General features: G+C 30.8%; 2 protein-coding genes across 2 annotated transcripts in view; one reads left to right on the forward strand and one right to left on the reverse strand.

Moving 5' to 3' along the window:
• Positions 1-1,446: 1,446 nt before the first annotated feature.
• On the reverse strand, positions 1,447-7,146 carry LOC108906338 (transmembrane protein 183). The gene is made up of 3 exons (XM_018709568.1): positions 6,970-7,146; positions 5,706-6,500; positions 1,447-1,945 (listed from the first exon to the last, which is right to left on the reverse strand). The coding sequence occupies exons 1-3, from the start codon at positions 7,016-7,018 to the stop codon at positions 1,725-1,727; spliced, it is 1,065 nt and encodes a 354-aa protein (XP_018565084.1). The 5' UTR covers positions 7,019-7,146; the 3' UTR covers positions 1,447-1,724.
• Positions 7,147-7,472: 326 nt separating this feature from the next.
• LOC108906375 (liprin-alpha-2-like) overlaps positions 7,473-21,124 on the forward strand; it is a 298,472-nt gene continuing 284,820 nt past the window's right edge. The window contains exon 1 of the mRNA XM_018709611.2: positions 7,473-7,978. Coding sequence (XP_018565127.1) covers positions 7,730-7,978 — 249 coding nt within the window. The 5' untranslated portion in view covers positions 7,473-7,729. The remainder of the gene's footprint in view (positions 7,979-21,124) is intronic.

Genomic DNA, 21,124 nt, shown 5'->3' on the forward strand with positions numbered 1-21,124 from the left:
ATATTTTTCGGCGTAGTCAGTCAATTAATTGTTATAAACAAAAAAATTACTCGCCGAATAGCTTTGAAAGTTTTATATTGTAAAATGGACTAAAATAAACACTTTTTGTTCTTTGACAAAAATTTGAAAAATGCTTCGTTTCCGAGATATTTACAATTTAATGTGAAAAAAGTGACGAAATCGACAAACTTTCTGAATTTTTTTTCTCAAAAACTACTGAAGATGAGAAAAAAATTCCTATAGTTTGTCGATTTCGTCAGTTTTTTAAATTATAAATATCTCGGAAACGAAGCATTTTTCGAAGAACAAAATGTGTTTTTTAGTCCATTTTATAATTTAATATATTTTCAAAGCCATTCGGCAAGTATTTTTTTTACAACTATTTTGTTTATAACAATTGACTGACCACGCAGAAAAATATAAAAAAAATATGTAAATTATCAGAAAAATACACTATATAATAAAAAAAGTTTCATGCTCTAAGTTTTTGTTTTAAAAATTTAGTTACCTTCATTTAGAAGCATCTTTTTAGGGGTGAACCGCTCGTCTAGGTTGTCTACCTTCTTTAATTTGCTGTATCTAGATTTAATTACCGAATCTTTCTCAAAATTACTTTTATTTCGAAGAATCATGTATTTGTGAGAAAAATTGTATTTTGAAACATTTCTTTACAGATTTTGACTTTTATGACCATTTTTAAGCTTTCATTTTTCAATATACCAAAGGCCAAAAATTAAACTAAAATATTTTAATGAATAATTTTTAAGACGAGTTTTTAATCTTTTTGTAGTTTTTCTGAACTTAGTTCCAACATTTTTATTACCTACCTAAAATAGTAGAAGCATCCATATTTTTTGATAGTACAAATTATATTGTGACTCAGTCTTTATATAGGCAACCAGCAATACATTTTTATAGATTTTATTACACATTGTCTAAATATGAATTAATGCACAAATAAAAGACTTTCCTCCATTCTAATGCAGATTTTCTATAAAATGACTAATTTAAAACTCAAATTACATTTTGTTGTAAAGTTTGTAATTTGCCGCTTTTAAACAAGTAAATTACAAATTTCTTTACACCAAAATGTCATTTTAGTTTGAAACTAAGTCCATTTTATAGAAAATCTGCTTTAAAATGGAGGAAAATTTGATATTTGTGCATTAATTCATATTTGGACAAACTGTGTAATAAAATCTATAAAAATGTATTGCTGGTTGCCTATTTGCTATAGAGTCCTCTTGTAGTTTACCTGGGATGAATATTGTTGCCTACTGCACAAAAACATCTTCATTTTACTAGTATTTTTGTGAATATTTAAAAAATTACTTGATCTCTATAGCTAATCATTTCTTTTTGCACAGGGTGTTGATAAAACTTGGTGTATTTTATCATATAAGTATTGTTTTTGGTAAGGTGCAGAAGTGAAACAAAAACAAGAACAATAATAAAGAACCATTTATTTATATAAAAAACAATGATAAAGAAAATACATTTTTTCCTTAAATATAAATTTTTTTCATGCGAATCCCAACCGATTTAGTCGAAACGAAACTAACGCCACAATTACCTTTCATGATATTAAAAAATAACATCCGACGAATTTTGGCTAACACATCCACTGACTACATTATCTGGTTATAACGAAGCATGATCCTGTAAAGAATAGCAGATTTATGTATAGCGATGTGTCTTTGATCGGTCGAGGGGAAAATGCGAATTTATTCTTGGTTCAATAAATCCTGGATGTTGTGGTTGTGAGGGTACAGAGGGTGCCACCAGTCGAGGACTCGGAAATTGATCACAGGGTCTAGGTTGATGTTAGTACAGGCGCTGCCATCTGGCGGCGGATAGCCCATTATCCCGGAGCCGAACCCCAACTGAAGTCTGTGGTGTCGGAAGCCCTGGGAGAGCGTCAGGCAGACAGATGTCAGCACTTGCCCTGCAAGAGATACAATAAGCAATATTTGAAAATTGACAGTAATAATAATCAGAAAAATGATACTTTATTTACTGTAAATAGCAACATTATCATTTCCTAAATTTTTTGTCAATATCTCCCACATAATTTTTTAACAAAATATGATTATTTAAAAATTACTTATACAGTGGCTGGTGGCTGCTATCAAAAGGGGAAATTTTTTTTTTTTTTTCTAATACCTGATCATTTGCTCTCTGAATATCAAATAAATGCAATCTACAGATACAAAGAGATTTTATGTCAAGAGAACATTATTTTAATCAACTGAAATAAAATAGCTATTTATGATATACGTGTTAAAAGTAAGATTTTATTTTGTGAGTGAAGATGATTAAAAAACGAGCGTTGCGAGTTTTTTAACTTCACGAACAAAATAAAATCACTTTTAACACGTATATCATACACTATTTTTTCTACAAAACTGTTAAAAGTGGGCTTTTTAACATCAAAAATGACAATTAAAAAGCCCACTTTTAACAGTTTTGTAGAAAAAAATATTTTTAGTTAAATTAACATCATTATAAAAAATCAGCAAATATTTCTTTTTTGGCCAAATTATTAAGAACTTTATTATAAGAGTTAATAATAACTAATATTGATAAAAGTTATGCCCTAATTAAAAAATATGTAGAGCTCAAGTTATAAAAGCACCACCATTAAAAAAAAATATAAATAATTTTATATTTTAAATTTTGAATATTTCGATATATAGAAATTTAAATTTACTCAAAATAAATGAAAGCAAAATATTAGAATCTGGTCAATAAATTCTCATATTTTAGGTTGGCCCAAATAAAACGAATATTTTTTTTCGTGTCTCTTGTGAAAATATGTTAGTTTATCTTAAGAGACCCCTCAAAAAATCAGCTCAAAAAAATTTTTTTTGGAGGTCGCTCGATTTTTAAAAATTTCCAAAATTGTCATAAATTGAATTCTTTTTTCTCGTCATTTTATCATTTTCTAGGTTGAAAAAAATCTCGATTCTGAAAATTTTAAATCTATATTTTAATTCCTAAAGGTCACTCATAATTATTTTACCTTTAAAAGTAGTGTACCTAAAATGTTTTCGAGCGACCTCTAAAAATAAATATCAACGAACTAATAATTTTTTTTATTGAATTTGATGAACAAAAGAATAGAAATAAATCACGAGACACTTAAAAATTTTCTCGAGGCAAAATTTACTACCGCACTGTATCAAATATTTATAATTTTTTAATTTTTTAAAATTTAAGTGTCTCATGATTTATTTTTAGATTAAAATATCGATTTGAAATTTTCAGAATCGAGATTTTTTCAACGTAGAAAATGAAAAAAAAATCAATTTTTGATTATTTTGGAAATTTTTAAAAATCTTGAGCAACTTCTAAAAAAAATTTGTTGTGAGCTGATTTTTTGAGGGGGCTCTTAAAACATGATAAACTAGCATATTTTCACAAGAGACACAAAAAAAATATTCGTTTTTTTTTTTAGGCCGCCGTCCTACTGTACTTATTTGAAAAATTCATGTTATTTTTAATTTTGGCAGCTTAAAATAATACCTACCATTTTCTTTTAAATTAAAAATTAACTCCTGACTATTTACATCTAGATTTAAGCGATGTTTATTTAGTGTTTGTAGACAAGCAAAAATTACGAATTCTTTTTTCCTAAAATAGTATACAAATAGCCCAATCGGCATTAAATCAGTGATTTTGTGACAAAAATATTAGTAGCAAACGGACTGTGTGATCTGTATGTCTAAAAGAGTTTTGTATTATTATACTTCTACTTTTAAAATCCGGCTGAAAAATTAAAATCAGGCCATCTCCAACGCATCCAGAAATGCAAAATAGTGCACCAAAAAATTCAAATTGCAATTATGCCAAAACTAATGGTCTGACAGCGCCTGCTTTGCGCACACTTAAACTACATATAACTCACTACTTTTGTGCACAGGGTCAGCTCTACAACTTAAAAAATAACGGAATAATGAATTTTTAAAAAAAATTTTTTTGATCTTTCCGGGTTTTCTTCATTTCTAATTATCCAATTGAATCAATCAAGCTCTTATTTTATTCATATTTCGATTATCTACAATCTGTCTCTTTATAGCACTCAAATTGTTTTGTTAGTTTAGGTTTTATAAGCAAAAAACTAAAAAAATTTGTTTTTTTTTTAGCATAAAAATGTTTATAAAAAATTAGTTAATGGTAAATTGGAGTAAACATATATCTACAGACTGTCTTTTATATGGCACAGTCCGTTTGCTACTAGTATCTTTGTCACAAACAAAACCTCTGTTGATTGGCCTAAAAATGTTAACTCAACCTAACAGCCTAACACTCAATATCACCTTTTAAACAGGCATTACTGAAAAACTCATACGGACAAAACGTTATTTCCTCTTCGTTTGAATTTGAAATGAAATACAAATCCTATTTATTAAAATTTAGTTGAGACTCCATTTTATAATCTAACGTTTCCTTAGTCTACTTAGTTTCCTTTTTTAAACAAAATTTTTGAGATTGCAGAGACTTAATTTTCATTTATAAAGAAATAATATTAAGAGGGCTATATAGCAAATAGGCAACCAGTAATACATTTTTATAGATTTTATTGCACAGTTTGTCTAAAATGAATCAATGCACAAATAACAGACTTTCCCCCATTCTAACGCAGATTTTCAGTAAAATGGAGTTAATTTGAAACCCAAATTACTTTTTGTTGTAAAGAAATTTGCAATTTGCCACTTTGGAACAAGCGGCATCGTATATTACAAATTTCTTTACACCAGAAAGTAATTTGAGTTTGAAACTACGTCCATTTTATAGAACATTTGCGTTAGAATGGGGGATAGTCTGTTATTCGTGCATTAATTCATATTTAGACAAACTGTGTAATAAAATCTATAAAAATGTATTGTTGGTTGTCTATTTGCTATAGAGCCCTATGAGTATGAAGTACTGATCGTTAAAATTTTTTTTAACTACTTTAAAAAAAATATTTCTTGCATTATTAAATATTAGGCATAATTTACTAATTGTAAATAAAACTAGTAATAAACAGTAACCGTTTTATAAAATGGACATAGTAAAAATATTTTTCAAAATCATTTCAAGTTTATAATCAAAAGTAATCGTTACTGATTCCTTGAAGCACTGCGTTTAGTTTGTGAATGTCAGGGTTCATAGTTCAAAAGTAATAAAGAATTCCAGGTTTTCCCTGACTTATAAAAAAAAAATCCAGGTCACTTGTAGTTCATTTTTACATAATAATTGGTGTTTAAGCATTAAATTTTTTCTCGACTGGACTCCATAATCTCTTTTATACCCTAACAACCTCTTATAAAGGTTTCAAAACCACAAATAGTTTTCTCTTTCAAGAACCCAGGGCCGGTTTTTACAAAATTTCCAGTTGCAAACATCAAATTCCCTGACTTTCATGAATATTTTTAAAATTCCCTGACTATTCCCTGTTAATTATGAAGAATAACAAATTCCCTGACTTTTCCCGGTATTCCCGGTTTTCCCGGGCGCTACGAACCCTGTACATTATATCCACCTGATGTGATATGATAATAGGGTACAAGGCAAACAAAAAAAATAAGCAGCTAGTGTTAATTTGGTGAAAAGAGAATGGCTAAATTAATTAGTAAAAAAAAATCAGGTTTCAATAACGAAACAACATGAAATACAAATCTCTTGGTTATTTTCTCAACTCAACTAATATTGGCACCTACCTATGACTGGCGGGATCTGAATGAAATGTTTACAAGTAATCTGCAAAACACGGCAGTTTTCATCGGGATTGGCCGAGACGTCGTCCAAAATCTCGAGCAAATCCGGCTGCTTGTAGTTGGTTCTCCTTGAACGCTGCAGAAAATTGTTCCTCTTCTCCCGCAACTTGAAATAAAACACCCACTGCCCCTTCTGCCGCTGTTGCCACAAACAATCACACTGTCTCCTTATTAGGGTATCGGGGTGCTCCTCTAAAGCGGCTTTGATAGATTTCAGTTTATTCACAAAGGGGGGATACACATAATGTAAGGCTCTGATGACGGAAGTACGTAAGCCATACTTCCGTACAAGACATTCGGGTTGTAGTTCATCCGGTACGTTCGGAACGTTGTTATAATATCGTTTATATAAACTAAACCAAAACTTGGCAGTACAAACTACCTCGAACGAAGTTTTGCAAATGCTGGCAAAACGACCAACATCTTCCGGTCTGATGTATTCTGACAGCAAAAACCAAATATCAATTGGATAGTCGTTACCAGGTCTATCTTTAGTTTCTTCGCTGTTTGAATTTGTTTTTTTCCTACGCCTTGGTTCTACCTTACGGATTACATAAGATACGTTTCCTTCTTCGTCTACTTCTTCAACAAAGTCACCTTCGAAGTCATCGATTTTTTCGTCCCAGCTTTTCTCTTCTTCAAATTTTTTTAAAACCTTGGAGACATTGCTAGTCGACTTTTTGAGTCTACCTTTAGAGGCAGAAACTGATGCGTTTGCAAAATCGTTCAGGGTAATGTCTGTAAGAAATCAAAGAACTAAATTATGATATATAAATATTACTTGTTTATTTTCATTTAAAATAAAAAAAGTACTACTACATAATTAATGTATTACGAAGAGAATTCTTACATAATAAAAAAAGGTGAATGTTGCAACATAATTACAAAAATTTCATTTTATTTTTATTTTAACACAAACCAAAAGATTATGTACCTACATTATTTGTACTCACTTATATTTATTACTATATTATTACTTATTGCCAGCAGAAATTATTTTTTTACCAAAACTACTTTGTTAAAAACAGTTTTTAAAAACATTAAATATATTCTACTCTACATTCATATGCAAGAAAACATATATATATGTATTATCATAGACTTTTAAATGTTTTATAAATATTTTAAATTCAACAGCTGCGTTATCTCTTTCCAATATCAAACAATACTTTTGGACGCAAATAAAAACAATAACAAAGTTACATACCTCCTAATGATTTGGCTGAACGATTTTTTCCAGATTTTTTATGCGACATGTTACAACTACTTGGAAATTAATTGTCAAAGGGTGAATTTTAAACATATTAAAGCTGGAATAAACAAATTACATCTTGAAATTGAAAAAGTGAGACCACCGCTTTCAAGAGCCATGATGGACTGTCAGATGTCACATTTGAAGGTTAACATCAGCTGTTCAATGTCAGGAAAAGGTGCCTTATTTATCGACTAATTAATTCATTGACTGCTGTTACTTGTGACGGTAGTAGTTTAATTAAAAAATATATTACTTTACGTACCAACAAATTATTATACGCATATTGATACTGTAAAATGTTTAAATGAAATTAATGAATATTGGTAGTGCCATCTAGCGACGCGTAGGGTATCTAGTTTAGGACATTGTTTGAAGCGATAGGAATTCTTCTTTATCGATGGACATAGGGCTTGTTTAACAAAATTGACAATTGGTTTTAAAATGGCTGGCAGGCGATAAGTTTGTGTATGCAGCGAGAACTGTGTGAGATGGAATTTGAAGGTGTGTCACTGTGAAAACTAGAGAATTATGTTAATATTATCAATTACTGTGGTAGTGAAAATGTGCTCGTGCGAATTTTTACCGCGGTTCCAGTGTCGATCGGTAAAATTTAGTTAATAAAAGTGTTCTCGTCTGTCAAAGGGGGTTAGAACCGATCCAGGTTATTTAATATATTTTCCGGTGGCGGTGTGTGAATTGTAAATAAGCAAACATGTGGAACATGATGTGCGATGTGATGCCGACAATATCGGAGGACAGTATAAGCCAGAGAAGTTCACAGTTCTCTGGCGAAGATGCGAATTTCGAACAGCTCATGGTTTCGATGTTGGATGAGAGGGACAAATTAATGGACAGTCTTAGAGAGACCCAGGAACGTTTAGGGGAGACGGAAATAAAGCTGCAGGAAACGGAGAAGGAACGGGACTCACTCCAGAGGCAAATAGCTGCAAATCTCCCACAGGTAAGAATTGACAACTAGCGCAGACGGTCTCATGTCAATGTGCCGCTTTCGTCTATGTCTCCGTGCACCGATTTGGGAGCTTTATTGATTCTCTCGGCGAAGCTTTATTCGCCATTTTCACGCGGAAAATCCTTCCGTTTTATTTTCGTATGTATATGTCCGTCTACCCACTTGGGTAGATCGTCTCTACGAGGTGGCAACGTTAACGATTGCAGGGGAAACTCCGCCCTTGAGTACTGCCAACCGCAGCCGTCAAATTGAGTAACCTAGGTTACCATCATTTCTCATTATCACTCTGTACATGTCATGTAGGGTTTAAGTATCGAAAATAATGCACCTAATCCAAAAACTTGGAAGAAAAGCTGCAGACATGTTAACCACAAACTGATATAAATTTAAACGTTATTTCAGATATGTCTATCCTCAAAATAGAAATGAAATAATGAGGTTTATGACTGATTTTAAAAAACACATAAAATTAAATGCTTTATAACCTTCTGCATTGTTGTGCCTTGACAATTAACCCAGCGTATCTAAGAAAGATTGGAAATAACTTTTTAAATCTCAATCATAGTTCACCTTAAGTTCAGCAGTTCGATTTTATAGCCTTAGATATGAAGAGGAGGTCATTTTGTATAGAATTGCAAAATGCAAATTGTAACGTAAATGTTATCATTGTTTGATAATTACTAAGAAAATTATCTCTGTAATGATAAAAATGATGGATGTTCGCCCAGTATTCTCTGAACCTCTCTAGATATATATTTGTTGGATTACTGTTTATATTTGTAAGATACGTTATTTGGAAATTTAGTTCAGCAAACAACACGGTCGCTATAGAATTAGACACAAATGCTTACCTACTATTTGGTGATAATTTTTGGCAACTACTTGTGGATCTAAAAATACCATACAATAGAAAATGTGGTGCGCGTAGTTATAGAATACTTTTGTATAAATAAATGGAAAACTATATATCCTGCTAAGTACCTAATTGTTTATTATTAGAGTTGAAAACACCTCTATTAGTTTAGATGTTTACCAAGTATCTAAATTTAAATCAATATACTACTTTAAAAATATAAAAACATTGAATTTTGCAGTACCTATATGTGACATTATCGACTTATCGATAAAATATTTCTTACCAAAAATTAATATAATGCATATACTAGTAATATGGTATGTTTCTATTAATTGCAGAACTTGACGCATCCATTTTTTTACTATGTGAGACAATATGAGAAATTCGTTCAATAATCATGAACGCTAACGGTTTATGGCAGTTGGGTGTCTTTATTTGGCACGCTCGAATATCGCGATGGGTTCAAAAACCTCCGCCAAATGCGTTGCTCGTATTTATATTTGTGTATCCTTAAAACTTTTTAATGTCAATTAATGTTCTCGCGCTACTGCTTAATGAGCTCCGTTGCCGTTTTATGGGCTGCACTTAATTGTCCGTCGTAAACGCCCTTTTTAACCCAAGAACGGAAACTCTCAAAACACAAATATGATAAAGTGACAAGTTTCTGTAAATATATACTTCAAAAGTACTAAAAACAAACAATTTTTTCCAAGTGTTTTAAAGTCTTCGGAACACGCTACTTGTTTAGACTTGGAAGATTGTAAGAGGTTACCAAAAGTAGCACCAACTAATACGCGTGTGGCGTTTCATACCCACTATTTCTCGGAAAGATTTTTTTATATGAAAGCTTTCCCAGCGGAGTGCTATCCGTTTCCTTTTTTTCCCGATATCGCCCGCTCTCATCTGCGTTAATTGGCAGAACATTTAATTAAGGGCCTTTTCGCCTCCTCGCCAGAAGTAGAAAGGGAAGAATTAAGTTATTATTAAGTTAATTAGAGTGCCGATTCGAGTTGGTAAAACGCCGAGCTAAATACCTGTTTGAAGTTTGGGGTACTTAAACTTTAACGGGGAGCAGATTTAAAATTTGATGGCGTGAATTATGGATGATTCGGTGCTGGCTGCTGGAAATGCGAAAGGGTGAAGATTTAATGGGGAAATGGATCTGTCGTGTACACGAGGGTAAATAGGGAGTTTTTTTTTGCGGGTGATTTTGCGAAAAATGAGTCATCGAATGATGTCGATTGTAATCACGGAACTGACATTAACTTGCAACATTAATGAATTGTAATAAAAATAAAGCGAATTCTCTTGTCTAGTCTTTTCATTAACACCAAGAACGTGAGTCGATGTTTTGCTTGAAGGTAGAAAAATACTGATGACACTCTCAAGATCGATTTTCAAGGCAGATTTAATTGACAAATCAGATATTTGATATCTCTTCTGCTAGACGGGTTAGTAGAATTGCAGTAAAATTAGTTCCTATGAACTATTAGACGTATAATAGTGATACTAGTTTTTTTTAGTGGATCCCATGGTTACTAAGCTGTACAGCAGAAATATTTTTTTGATTTAATGGGAGGGTAGTTGGATAAAGTGCATTTTTTATTATACTATATATCATGAATATTTAACAAACAAACGAAATACGGTCCATTTGCGTTGAAAATTGAATTCGAAAACGTATCATCAGTTTTCTTCTTACCTCTAGTAATCACAGCGCATATAACAATTTTATACGTTTTGATAAATTATGACATTTTTAATATCATTTTTCATTTTAAAATTAACATTTCAATAATTTCAGTATTCTTTTTAAAATATTTTTGGTGGCAGTAACATCGTATCACAGTATAATACTACATATCAAATTGTGTTTTACTTTCGTAAATGCAAACCTTTGTCTTATAAGGAACATTTGTATTCACAGAAGTGCACCATAGTAGTATGCTACTTATGCATGGAACTAAATCATATTTAAACTTTTTCACGCAAATCATTTCGTGATTACAGTTTGTAGATAATGTAAAATACTTAAAGTTATTTGCGAAAGAAGCAGTGCATGCTTTGTACCATTTATTCTATATCGGTTACTTGATGCCCTCGAACGGTGTACGGAGGTTCTGGCTCCACAATATTCTCTTCAACAGCTTTTTTCCTGCTTTTGCTATTTTCTGTTTCAATTTATCAAGTACTTATACTTTCTTTTGGTCACAAATTTTCCTTTCTACCGGCTCTCTTCTTCACCCGACATTTTATAGGTTAAAGCAATGAGATTGCGAGCGATCACAGCATCATATATTTATATACATAACAAAGACTGCCGACAAATAATAAACTTGGCATACTCGTACGCTGTTTCCAAGTATCTGTTTCAGCTCGTGGTATTTATTTATGCATATTGGGTGAAAAATAATAATTGAGAAATGGAAATATATAATTTTAAGTATTTTAAACTCGATTTTATTCAATAAGTATCTCGATCTACTTACTTTCTAGTCATAAAGAATATTTTTCTTTGCCACTGGCAGCAATAATTATCTAACCCCCCTTTCGATCCTCCTTAATGTGTATTGCACACCCGCTAAGCGCCTAGCGCTAAGCGACTGCTAGTAAAAAATATTAGTCATGTTTACCTACGACAATCTAATTAAGTTAAATAGTAAATTATTAATAAAAATAAATTTTTATCATTTTATTAAGATCTGTTTGCTGAAACTCGCTACGCTTCTACTATTTTTATAAAATAGGTATGTGCTAGCAGCTTTCACAAATATTTCTATAATTAATCCAACTATTTGCAAATTCCTGTATGATATGAAATATCTACCGTTTCTTTCATAAGTGTTCTTGGAAATGTATAAAAACGGTAAATAAGAGGGTAAATGAACCTCTTTCAAAAACCTTCATGAAATTCTCTATATTTCCATAGAATTTCTAGTACGCCAACTTCAAGAAACGTTTAAATATTCATAAATCATTTTCCAGAAAACTTTTTTATATCTATACTTAACGGCTTTTCAAGGAATTTTCTTATGAGTAAGTATTTTTAGTCGATTGTAAAATTATCTCAAGACAAATAATTGATTTAAAAATATAAAACAAATTTCTTTAGGTATATCATGACAACTAGGGAAAAGGTACATTAACAAATTTTTCGTAGTTTAGGGACTGAATAGGTAATTTTTCTTGATTTCTCAGAAATAAATCTCAGTACACTTTTGTTGGTGATTACAATTTCTAAAGAAGTTTTCTCTCTATAGAACAATGTCATCTGTTAAAATCGGATCAGCATGCATATTTTTATGTTGTAGACTTCAGCTGATTATAGAAATGTTTGACAAAGCGTAGGAAATGTTTGAAAGTGGAAGATTTGTTAATGTATCAAGAACATAGAACTCTGATTTTTAAATTTTGCTTCTATATATTTTTTTAATTATTATTATAGTAGGTGTATTATTTAAGAATATTTTCTTATGTAGATGTTTACTCCTGATGCTTTCCTTTTTGAAATATTGAGTCTTATAAGTAGTTGACTTTAAAATTTTCAAAAGGTATGTTATAGGTACATATCTTTAAATAGGTATATCCCTAACAAATAAAGATATTAAAAGGAAAGTTTATTTAAATTTAATTTATTTTTTTAATTTAAAATTATTTAAATAATACATTAATTAAATACCAACCCGTAATAATTATCTCAAAAACATATCACTACTAGTAGAAAAATTGAAATTTTTGAAATGTAAACTATATTTAAAGTTATATTTTGAACGAAATTGATCTCTTGATATATTTTACTTAATTAGTAATCAAAATAAGCTATTTGTAAAGATGATACGTTTAGGTAAAATCAGTAGTTTTACAAAACGTTTAAACTACCTACTTACAACGCTGAAAAAATCTTTCAGTACCATTCGAGGTATCTTCATCTGTTTAGAACATACACTCAGCACAAAAAAAAGTAGCAGAAATTCCAAATTTTTTTTTTTAGTGATAGAAAAAAAGGCATCCTGATGCTTGAAGATTCTAGTTTTGAAATCTTGATATAAAACATTTTTTGCCTTACTTTTTCTCACAATTCCGCGTTACTTGTTAAATATCGAAAAAAAAATCAATTTAAAAAAATTTTCAAATTTCTCAAAATTTTTTAGCATTCTTTTTTATAATTTTACATTGAAAATTTTTTTTTCGATATTTGATAAGTATTTAACGCGAAATTGTGAGAAAAATAACGCAAAAAAATTTGTTTCATGTTAATCATTAATTGATTTTTAAGGATCAATAAACCTGCTCCTTTAATTTTTTTTTAAAATTATGAAGATTCAGAAGAGGAAAACGGTTCGCGATCGATTTCAAATTTTACAGGCCTCATGGGCATGTATTGAGCTCAAAAAAAACCTATTGGTACTTTTCGCAATATTTATAAAGTAGAAAAGTGCAAGAACATGTCATTTTTTTGCACTTTTTTAAATTACTTAATGCTCAAAAAAAAATAGAATTTTCAGTTATTTTTTTTTATTTTCTCGGTACGACCATTATTCAAAAATCACTAAAAAAAATTCTGCTCCTTTAATTTTTTTATTAAGCTTATTTAGAGATATAACTTTTTTTATTAATTTTAACACTCTTGTTTTAAAGTTTTAAGTTTATTAATTAAGCTGTAAGCTGTAAGTAGGTATTATTTACCAATGTCTCATAAATTATTAATAATTGGCAAATTTTTCAAACTTCAGGCGTTTCTAATGCCTCCTAGATTTTAAAACTAACAAGAAAACTATAAATTTATAAACTGCAAAATTATTCTGCATTATAAATTCTTGAAATTTGAGATAGTAGGGTTTTAAAGTTATTTTTTTTTCTAATATAAATTCCCTAAAGTGATTCGTATAAAAAAAATTGCAGAATTTACAGGAAGTACAGGATTTTAATGGTGTTTAAAAGAACTTTTTTTGTTGATCTTTGACGTAGAATCTACTATTGTTTGGCTGTACGAGTTTTATAAAAAAGTCATTCGGATAGGAGCCTTTCAAAAAAAAAAATAAAAATTGGAGTGTGTTCAATGTATCATACAGTAAGTATATATAAAAAATATATACAGGGTCGGAAAGTCCCCATGGTTCATCGGCCGTTACGTGAGAGCGATAAAGAAAGTCATAGATATCCGTGCGATAGAGAAAGATGGCTATAATGAAGGCGTCTAATAGTCACCGCCCATTTCGCCCTTCCACAAATAAGATCCACTTCTTATATTTAGACATAAATGTGGGTCCATTTTATTTTTATTTTTTTTATTTCTTGATAAGTTGTATCTACTAGCTGTATTTTCGTATAGCAGATATTTTCGTTCTCAGTAAGTCATTTTCGGCATTAATTTAATTTTAAGTTTTTTGTGTCGCTTTTCCTGTTCACTTTCCATTCTCTGGAAAAAAACGACACCCCACTTTCGGGCACTCCACGCGAACTCAATTAAAATCTACGCCAACCATCAAATCACCGGGTCAATTTCGGTTTGCTCGCCGATATCGTTCGCGCTCCACAGGCCGGGAAATCGCGAAGGTCGGTACAGCGATTTTCGCGGATGAATGGGCGACTCCGCCGTGCGGTGATTTTAATTTGCATATCGACTCTCGCGGATTACCGGCGGATCCCTGTCGATGTCGACGCCTCCGCCATCGAGGACCGTTTATTTAAACACGCCGAGCGTGGTCGCGGCGTTAATTGAAAATTTATTCGCTCCGTATATGGCAGCACCCCGATAACGGCCCGCCGCCGGAGTGGTGTAATGGAAAGGTTTCTGTACGAAAAGTTTCACGGAGGTCGTTAAAGTCAAGTACGGGAATGTACGGAAAACGATTTTTTTTTTAATATTCTTCACTCAAGACAGGTTTTCTTTATTTATTTATTGGGTACTTTGCCACCTGTGAAAAAATATTAAAAAATTAATGAAATAAACCCTTGCAGAATTCCTTTCCTGAAAAGAATGAATTTTTGGAAAACCTAACAGACAATTTAAGGAGGTATATCGGGTTCACTAAAATGCACAGATGTATAGTTCTTTTCATACTTATAGTAGACATAAAAAATTTCAAAGCCTGCCGGTAAGTGTGATAGGGGGAGAGTAGGGCAAGACTATTTTTAAATGTCCCTAGAAAAAAATATTATAACAGCTAATTTATTTCACAAATCATAATGCTTTTATCAGGTACACTCATCTAGATAATTTGAATACAAAATTAATGAGAAATAAAGTGATATTAATCAATAATTACATATCTTGTCAGGTATTCAATATAAAGGTTGCTCCGCTTTATCCTAGGTGGGCGGGATCTTGAATTGTCGGACGTGGGCCCTGTGTTGCCGATATGTAAAAATATTCCCTAAATGAATAATTGATAAATTGAATGAAATTAATTTATTCAGATAATTACGTTTAAAATATTACTAAGTTATGTTCTGAAAATATAAGAATAGGCTGAATTTGCATACATTTATTTAATGAATAATTGCATTATTCACTTCATTCTTGAAATGTATGTTGTTCATTATTTAGTACATTACTAACTCGCCGAAACATTTGGCAACACAGCTAGGCTGGCAAGAAAACAGATTCTGATCATCTCTCTAAGACGTACGTTGTTCTCAAATTCCTAATGTGAGACAGAGACAATCAACAATTAGATACTTATTGCTTTAAATTTCTGATAGTTCAGTTTGCGCGGTACAGGGCAGGAGTTGGTGCTGCAATGCTGTCATTCTTATTTCTTAGTATTTTGAGTAGTGATTTGTATGTTATTACAAGTTTTCTATTGGATAACTTTTATCTGCAATTGTTTTCAGTTTACAGCCATTGTGCAGTAGTGTCTGTTGTGAATTGTTTGAAGGGAGACTTAAAAATTAATTTCTGTAAACTTTGCCTAAATACGACCCTGTTCTGCTAGGCAGACAAGGATTTACTATCCCGTTTTTGTCGTTATCGGCAATATAAAAGAGTCTTTTATTTCTACAATATATATGAAAAGAACTATACTTGAAATTTATATAGCGTATTACCCACAGAGCACCTAGAGTGTACGTTTCTTATCCCAAAGCACGGGAACCGATGAAGCCAAATTGCGGGGAAGTGGAGTGTGTGAAGTAATCTGAGCGCGCATACTTTGAGCAGGTTCGGATTAAGGCAATATTTTTATACTTATGACAAATAGTTATTTTTCAAGTTTGTAATTCAGAAAATAATATAATTTGTCTTGCTTATATTAAATAAACCTACAAAATAATTTAAATATATTTATTGTCCATTAAGTAATACTAATTTATTTAATATTTGTCTTTTAGTAGATTTCACTGAATTAAATATTTTAACTTCATGATTTATTATCACATCGATATACTTTTCACATACAGTCTTCACAGTTCTTATTCATATTTTTTAAATAAGTTCACATTCAAAAAGTTTTTTAATACATGATACACACTTTTATTTTTCTGTAGCTTGAGTGTACTGTTTTTATAGGAGTTATTAAAAAAATATATTATTATTTTTTCTATTTCTTAAATTGTCATTTTTCTGAAACATAATGATAAAATTAGTTTAACTAATGCAAAATGTAACGGCATATATTTTTAATATACGAATATAAACATTAAAATTGCTAAAGCTATTATTAAGATTTTTAAAATTTGGATAAAAAATACAATTCTAACATTACTTTAAAATCTTTATTGGCCTTTAAATATTGTAACTTTATTTAGTTCATATCGTTTTGTAACTTTTAGAGAGTTAAATATTTTTGTTTCGTGATTTATCTACATATTTTGCGCAAATAGCTCTAATAAGTTCTAACACTTGATTACAGTCATTTGGAAAATTAACAAACTGGTGTTGATATAGATCATCAGATAAGTTTACATTTAAAAAATGTTTTAACACCTGATATGAAATTCGATTTTTTTAAATTTCATTTTATCATTTTTGAACAGTTTCATTATTGTAGGTTGAGGGTTCAATATTTACAATTATTTTTAATAGCCATCATGAAAATAAACACCAATTGTGACAAAAAACTAATTGTAAATAGCGGTTGATAATATGAGCCTGTATATTTACAGTTAACGTGGGCACTAAAAAACATGAAGCCAACACTGGAAATAAGTGCATGTGAGATGGAGAATGCTGCGCGACGCCGTCGAAATGTTATAAAATATTTTTATATTATTACTTCCCTAAAGAATGAAATTTCATTACTATTGCGATCAGATCTGCTACTACAATCGTCAACGATACACTGTCCCATGATTGCACAAAGGAAAACAATATATTTAATAAAACAATAACAATGTTGACACAGCGAATGTCTAACAGCGACTGAGAGCGCGAGGCTGGCAGGGCTGAGGTTTGGCTGACGGTTGGATTCACCGACTTGCCTCTACAGTTCAGTCTATTTTGTCTATGGTATTACCCAGTGCTCCCTCTGTACGTCATATTTCTTTGAATCTAGATTTTGAGATATTGTTGAAAGTTGTTCATTTTAAAATAGGTTTATATGGCGAAGATGGACGGTGCGGCTCTTTTTTTGCCAATAACTGAGAAAAAAATATAGAAATTGTGAAACAAAACTTTTCCATACAGTATTATCTTATTTTTGATGTAAAACTAATGTAAGTTTTGAACATAGTACTGTATTAATTAGAAACAGATACCAATAATTTAGATTAAAGACTTGATAAAAACGAAATTGATTTCAAACATATACATTTTTCCTAAATCCCGTGTACATTGTTATCAATAATAAATTATCCACAACAGATGATTTTTTGTAATGTTTTTAAAAAAACTAGATTAATTAAAAAAAAACTAGGAAGCTGTGATATACATATTTAATGGTTTATAAAAACATCGTAATCATTACCCAGCAATATTTAGGGTTAAATAAAGTTTCCTTTACTTGATTAATATAATCACTAATATAATTGTTATTAATTATATAAAAAGACGAACAGTGAGTAATAATGTAATTTCTGTCACGGAACCTTCAAAATTGCATCCAACATTTTCTTCGACTTACAGATTGTAATGTAGATTACATTTTTTTATGTGACCCCACAGATAAATGTCAAACGAGGTCATATCGGGAGACCGAGCTGTCCATTCAATTGCCCCTCTGCGTCCAATCCATTTATCAAGAAAAGTTTAATAATGCCCCATCATGTTGAAACCAGACCTCGATTCTACGATCATAATCGACTTCACGCAATTCTTGTTATGAATTGAAGCTGTCTGTTGTGTCGATTTTATTGAATTTTCCGCCACATCTAACATGTCATTCAAAGAATTTTCTTCATTTGTAACGCTTACTGGTCTTCCACTTTTTCGTCGATCTGTAACACCTCCAGTTTCATGAAAGTGCTGCTTCTATCACCCTATCTTACGATCATTAAAACTTCAATAAGCTCGGTTTCACTTAAATGTGCCATTTTGCGAGAAAATTATTTACACTAAATGTATTTTTGACATGTGTTGTCAAGATAATCACTATTAGACAAAGGGACTACTCGGCGTGGTTATGGAGCTAGAAACTTTCAAAGATAACTTAATGGACTAAAATATTTTTGTATGGAAACTTTTTTTTTTTTTGTTAATTTATGACCATCAATCTACCGTTAAAGATTGACCAAAAATATTAGTTACACCCTGTATAAGTAGATGGAAAATAATATGTTAAAGCGACCGACAGCCAGTATCGTAATTGGTTTACAGTTTATTGCTGCATGAGGGTCGACAGAGAGTCGTTTATTAATGCGAGGAGGACAGAGTTGGTTTAACTAACTACGCACGATTGCTGTGTACAATGGTGCATGACGTATGACTAACTGTTGATGCAGAATAGAGTGGTCGAGTTCGAAATTTAGAAGCTTTGGTAAAGCAGGTGCAAACGTGTTTACAGTTTTTTTTTTAATAGGGATTTTATAATGTCACAGGTTCCATATTTTATAAGCTCATCAGAGAAAAAAATTCAGGGAACATTTCCATATTTCATCACAACGCGTGTAAAAGCTACAGATCATTTTTAATGAAAAAAAGTAGGACGAAGAGCAGCAATTTCAGTTCCAGAAAACGTGGTTATTATTTTTTATGCGATCGTTTGAGAAAATTGACTTTTACTTCATCTAATAAATTTGATAAAGTTTGCGCCGAATGCAATTCAGAACATTCACTTTTCACGCCATGAAGGATGAATTTTCCACGCATTAATGAATGTGCCAATTAACACTTCTTACACATTTTACAAAAGGTCGAGAATTTATACCAAAAGAATATCTAAAAGTTTAACGCTGTTTTTTTTTAATAGGTCTAGTAGTAGGTATTTCAGTACATATTTCTTCAAAATTAGTCAGTTTTTTACAGATTCTTTGTGGTTTTGTTCTTTTCATTTGCAAAATTTGTGTTATAAATACGTAAATTTATCAAAAATATACTTAATTAATAACGATAATAAAATCATATTTGTTAATTGAAATACTTTAAATATTATAACTAACTGTATTGTGGAAAACAACTACGCTGCGGACTAATGCCCCGACCAAAATTAAATAACAGTCAGTTTGGCCGTATTGAAGGCTTAGACATCAAGTAACAGTGACCATTTCAGATATAGGGGAAATTATGATAAATTTTGATGGGGGTTGCTTTACAGTTTTTTGAACTTTGTAAAGGGTGCTCTAAAGAAGTGTGACACACCAGACGTACGTTTTTTTTTTAATGAAACGCCATATATGTACAAGGTGTCTCATTTTAATGTACCAGGCCACATATTTTTTTTTATTCGACTTTTATAAAAAAATATTTCGAACAAAAGTTGTCAGGTTTCGAGAGGGTCAAATTATGTTGACCTTGCCTTTGACCTTGAAGTCAATTATCAAGGTTATTTCAAGGTCAACCCTGATTTTTTAAATGGAAACATATTCTTTATTGCAGATTCGCATTATGTGGGAAAAAATACATCAATTTTTTGCATGGAAAATGGAACAGTAAAAGTTTCATACAAAAGTTACGTATTTTTCCCGCAGAATGCGAATCTGCTATGTGGATTTCCATTTAAAAAATCAAGGTTGACCTTGAAATTATCTTGATACTTGACTTCAAGGTCACTATAATTTGACTCCCACGAAACATGATAACTTTTGTTCGAAATTTTTTTTTATAAAAGTCGATTTAAAAAAATTATACGTTACATTAAAATGGGACACCTTGTCTAGTTTGTCACGCTCTTTGAGAGCATACACATCGTCATAAAAAACTAATGGACAGGTACAACTTTCGAATTTGATATTTTTTCTTAAACTGGGAAATAAAAAAGGAAAGGGAGAGTTGACATTTATAATCAATAACCCTGTCTTAATACTTTGAAAAGGGTATGTTTCAGAATGAATATTTCTTCTTCTGAAATGCAATAATGAATAATTATATACAAAAGAGTGATTTTTACAGACAAAAGATTTTAAATTATTTAATAGCAATCAATTTAATCACAACCAGAACGGGTCACCCTCTACAAATATATAAAATTACCAGTCGAATCATTCATCTATTTTCATTTCCTTCAATAAATGCATATTTTAAAACACTAACAAAATTCGATCATAATAATATATATCAAAGGAAAAATCTTTAATGAAATATGTAATAGTATCAAAATTTTTTAAATATATTTGCGTTATTAAATTTGATTTTGTTTTAATACGTTTTAAATAACATCTTGTAAAATGTAATTAACCAAATTTGGTATACCATATTTAACCGTAGTAACCGACTGTTCGTAGAAATAGTTCACTCATAGATTAATTTTTATTGATACATCTGATTTAGATCAACAGAACAAGATGTCAGACTCATACCTAGTTATGAATGAATATTTGTTAATAGACCAAGCGATATCTGTTTTGGTTTGGGTGAATCGTATTTCCACGGAGACACCAAATTTCATCAAAATCAGTTCTATAAATTTTGCATAAAAATTTTGCAATCCAGATTTTGAAAAAAAATTGCAAATTTTCAAAATTTTGCACAGCAGAAGCCCAGGCTCTTATATACTTGAAAATTGAATCACATATAGAAGGGCTCTCAAGCTTTCAAACTTTTTTTGAAAAATTCGAATCCGTCAATTAGGAGAGCTCTGGCGCTTGTTTAAACATTGGTCGAAATTTTGTACTTATAAACAATTAGAACTTTGTGAATATTCAATCAAATCAAATTTTTTAAAGCAGGTTTTAAAAGTTCTTGGAAA

This window comes from Anoplophora glabripennis, unplaced genomic scaffold, assembly GCF_000390285.2.
Source record: "Anoplophora glabripennis isolate ALB-LARVAE unplaced genomic scaffold, Agla_2.0 scaffold139, whole genome shotgun sequence".
NCBI classification, from domain to species: domain Eukaryota; kingdom Metazoa; phylum Arthropoda; class Insecta; order Coleoptera; family Cerambycidae; genus Anoplophora; species Anoplophora glabripennis.